Source organism: Malurus melanocephalus, unplaced genomic scaffold (assembly GCF_030028575.1).
Source record: "Malurus melanocephalus ecotype Western Australia unplaced genomic scaffold, MMel_1.1 scaffold_1029, whole genome shotgun sequence".
NCBI lineage: Eukaryota > Metazoa > Chordata > Aves > Passeriformes > Maluridae > Malurus > Malurus melanocephalus.
The window spans coordinates 58828-62576 of record NW_026624261.1 but is presented as its reverse complement, the minus strand read 5'-3'; the positions used below and the strand labels follow the sequence as shown (position 1 = coordinate 62576).

Here is a 3749-nt window from a genome sequence, read left to right as displayed (position 1 = left end):
GCTGCAGTCAGATGAAAAATATCAGACACAAGTTTGGGGAGTTTTCTCAATGTTGGCAAATTTGTCACCTTTTACTTCTGTAAAGCTCTCTCCAATCCCATTCCCTGAACATCTACACAGCAAAACCATCCCAACCAGAGATCCTGAGGGTGCTGTGTCTGACAGCAACCACACAGCCCCACCTGAGCCCAGGGGCTGCTCCCAGTTGGAGGGTTTGTCTTGCTGCCCAGTCAAACTGGGACATCAGAGGCTGAAGGATGAGTTTTGTCTGTTGCTGCTTCCCTGCTTAGATGCAGCTGCTTTCCAGCATTTCACACACAGAATCATGGAATTGATAAGGTTGGAAAATATCTGAAAGATCATAYAGTCCAACTATCAACCAGCATCAGCACCATGGTCACYGCATGGTCAACCCACATCCCAAATGCCACATCCACACATTTTTGGAACACTTCCAGGGATCCTGATTCCATCACTGCCCTGGGCAGGTTGTTCCAGTGCTTCACAGCCCTTTCCATGAAGGAATTTTCCCAATTTCCAATCTCACCCTCCCCTGGCCCAGCCTGAGGCCGTTCCCTCTCCTGTCCCTGTTCCCTGGAGCAGAGCCCGACCCCCCCGGCTGCCCCCTCCTGTCAGGGAGTTGTGCAGAGCCACAAGGTACCCCCTGATCCCCCTTTTCTCTCTTTTCTCCCCTTTCCCAGCTCCCTCAGCCGCTCCTGGTGCTCCAGACCCTTCCCCACCTTTGTACCTTCCCTGGACATGCTCCAGCCCCTGAAAGTCCTTCTTATCATGAGTTCTCCATTCTGCTCTAATCTTCAAAAACGAAGGTTTTGCATCCTCCAGGAGCCACACTGGTCACCGACAGAAGTCTTTTTATGTAAATACTGTCTCTTCACCTCCTTAGTCTGAAATCCCTTGTACCACTGAAGAAATTTTACGTTCCATTTCTTCTTTGCACCACCCACAAGGTACYCAGAGAAATATCCTCCTAAGATCTGCAGCAGGCACTTAGAATAGGAAACAGGAATGTGGGGAGTCCCCAAAGTGCCTGGTGACAAATACAAGGATGTGCTTGCATCAATGTACTGTCCAGGTTCCACCTGCCACTTTGCTCCTGAAATTTGCAGCAACAAGAAGGCAATGACCAGACTGGCAAACTCAGGCTGGCTTTGAGTTCCCRAAAAGTCACTCCCTGCAGCCTTTTCTCCATCCATCCACATCCCCACGGTCCTCAGGCCAGATGGAGCCAGGAGYAGCTGATAACCCTGAACGCTGAAGGCTTTCCACACAAAAGAGAACTGAACCCTTACATTTCACAGCAGCTTTCAACACAGGTAAATCCAACTGCAAGCACTCAGTCATGACAAGGATGAGATTATTCCAACACATGGAGTCTCCCTCTTCAGCTACTTGATCTAAGCAACACCACTAAACTGACCCACAATCCTTCCACCTTTGGAGGGGAGAGAACCAACCACCCCAGCCCAGCAGTACCTGTTTCCCCAGCCTGCCCTTGTCTTCAGTTTTCACATCTTTAGATTCATTAAAGATCCTGAGACACTCTTCCATGGGATCTGACTCRAAGTCCACATCTTTCTCAAGGATGGAATAATCGATGTCGTCAGAAGTGGAGGAAGATGATGATGACTTGGACAATTTGGAGCGCTTCACTTTCTTTGTCCTGTCCTTGTCACTCTCAGAGTCTGAGCCAGAGTCGYCTCCATCCGAGTCCGAGCTCACATCCAATAAGGAGGAGGACAAAGGCCGGCCTTTGTCATCATCATCTCCACTCTCATCTCCAAACAGGTCCACGTGACTCAAACTGCGCTGCTTCCGCCCCTTCTTCAGGTCCTCTTTTCCTGCAGAACTGACCTTGTCTTTCTTTCGCTCCACCAAAGTCTTGGTCCCTTTCTCTTTGTTTTTTCGACCAGAGCTTTCCTTGCCATTTTTCACATCGGCTGCTTTGCTCTGTGAGTCCTTCTTGCTGCTCCCCACTTTTTCTGTGCCTTTGGTGCCACCCTCACYCTTGCTTTTCCCTGAACTGCTGGTRCTGGACTTGAACTTCTCTTTCTTACACCCATCCACCTTTTCTGACTTRTGTTTTTCAGGTTTCTTCAAGTTCCCATCGCTTTTCACTTTGAYGCTTTTATCTTTGCAGTTTTTCTCTTCATTCTTGGTTTTTAATTTTTCTTCTTTCTTAAGCACCTTGTCTTTTTCCATATTTTTATTTTTCTCCTTCTTCCCAGCCTCACTGAGGCCTGGCGTTTTACTAACATCTATTTTTTTCTTTTTTGTTTTGTCTTTGGAGTCTTTGTTTTTATTTTCAATTTCCATGTTGTTCTTACCAGAACACAACTTGGCTGCTTTTGTGTTCTTGTCTGTCGAGTTCTTGGCAAGGTTTTTCTGTGAACCTGGAAGGTCTTTGCTCTCCTGGGAAGCAGAGCCATCCACTTTGGTGCTCTGCTCTTTGCTGGAGAGCTCGTTGTTGGACTCGCTCTCAGAACCAGCTTTGGAGGGTGAACTACCAGAAGCTGTTTTATATTCCACCTCAGCCTCATCTTCTGAAGAGGAGAACCTGGCCAAGACCTCATCATCATCGGGATCCTCGCAGAGCTTTTTCCGTGATGGAGAGTAAGAATCCTCATAATCAGAGACCCTTTCCCTTTTGGAGCCCTTGGTTGTGGCCTTGCCCAACAGCCTGGCTGAGTAATTGGAAAGGGGGTCATATTCCAAGTCTGTGGAAGGCTTGGAGTCGTCAATCACATATTTATTGTTGGTGACRGTGCTGCTGTATTTTTTATTCTGCACTACAGCCTTGGGGACATATTCCAGGGAGCTCCCTTTGGAGCGGGACGAATCCAAAGTATATTTACTGGAGCGGCCTGCAGCAGCCAGAGGAGTGGGGTTGTAGTCTGAGTTATTGTTGAAGTTGTAGCTCCCTGGGTTGTACTCCAAGGAGCCAAAGGAGGAATCGCTCGGAGGCCCAGCAGCCGCCACGGGCGAGTTTGAAATGAGTGAGGAGCCCTCTGAAGCACCCAACTCCTTCGTGGTCTCCAGCAGCTCCTCGTACTTCTTCTGCTCCCTCTCCACTTCGTTCTTCACTGCCTCGATGGCCTTGTTGACCAGCTCCAGCTCCAGAATTCCGGGTGTGACATCTGTAATGTCACCCAGAGCGCCATCCTCCACCTCCAGTGAGGCCCTGGGCAGCTCTGGGTTGTAGGGATCATAGCCTCGCTCTGCTGAAGAGAAAGAAAAAAATCATTTACTGCCAGCAATTCAAGTAAAATTAAAAAAAAAAAAAAGGTCTTTCAAAAGTCTGCTCTGGTCAAAACCTAACACTGAATGACACAACCAAAAGCCACACCCTTGCACCACAGAAGAAATAAATATTGGATACCAAAAGCCACCAGTGATATTCCCTGGCCTAGACCAGACCAGATTGTACAAACCACTCCCAGGACTAAAGATCTGTTAACAAAGAGCTTTTAATACTCATGGACAAGCTCTATAAATTAAATATTCTTCAGGGCACCAAAGAATAATCACTGCAGTAGGCCCAAGGGGAGCTGACTGTGCACTGAATTATCTGCTTAATTCAAKGAAGCCACCAAGGAGGAAAGAGGATTCAAGCAAAAAACTGTGGATTGGGTTCTCACTCCTCAATGCCAGCGGCTAAAGCCCACCAAAATTCCTCAAGGCTCAGCATTTCTCATGGCAGCAGGAAAACCAGTCTGATCTGGACAAACTGG

The 3749-nt window shown here is 48.0% G+C and overlaps 1 protein-coding gene across 1 annotated transcript in view; it reads right to left on the bottom strand.

Annotated features, from left to right (window-relative positions):
• REXO1 (RNA exonuclease 1 homolog) overlaps positions 1–3749 on the bottom strand; it is a 50108-nt gene that overhangs the window by 32006 nt on the left and 14353 nt on the right. The window contains 1 exon segment of the mRNA XM_057386677.1: positions 1495–3236. Within this exon segment, the coding sequence (XP_057242660.1) occupies positions 1495–3236 (1742 nt within the window).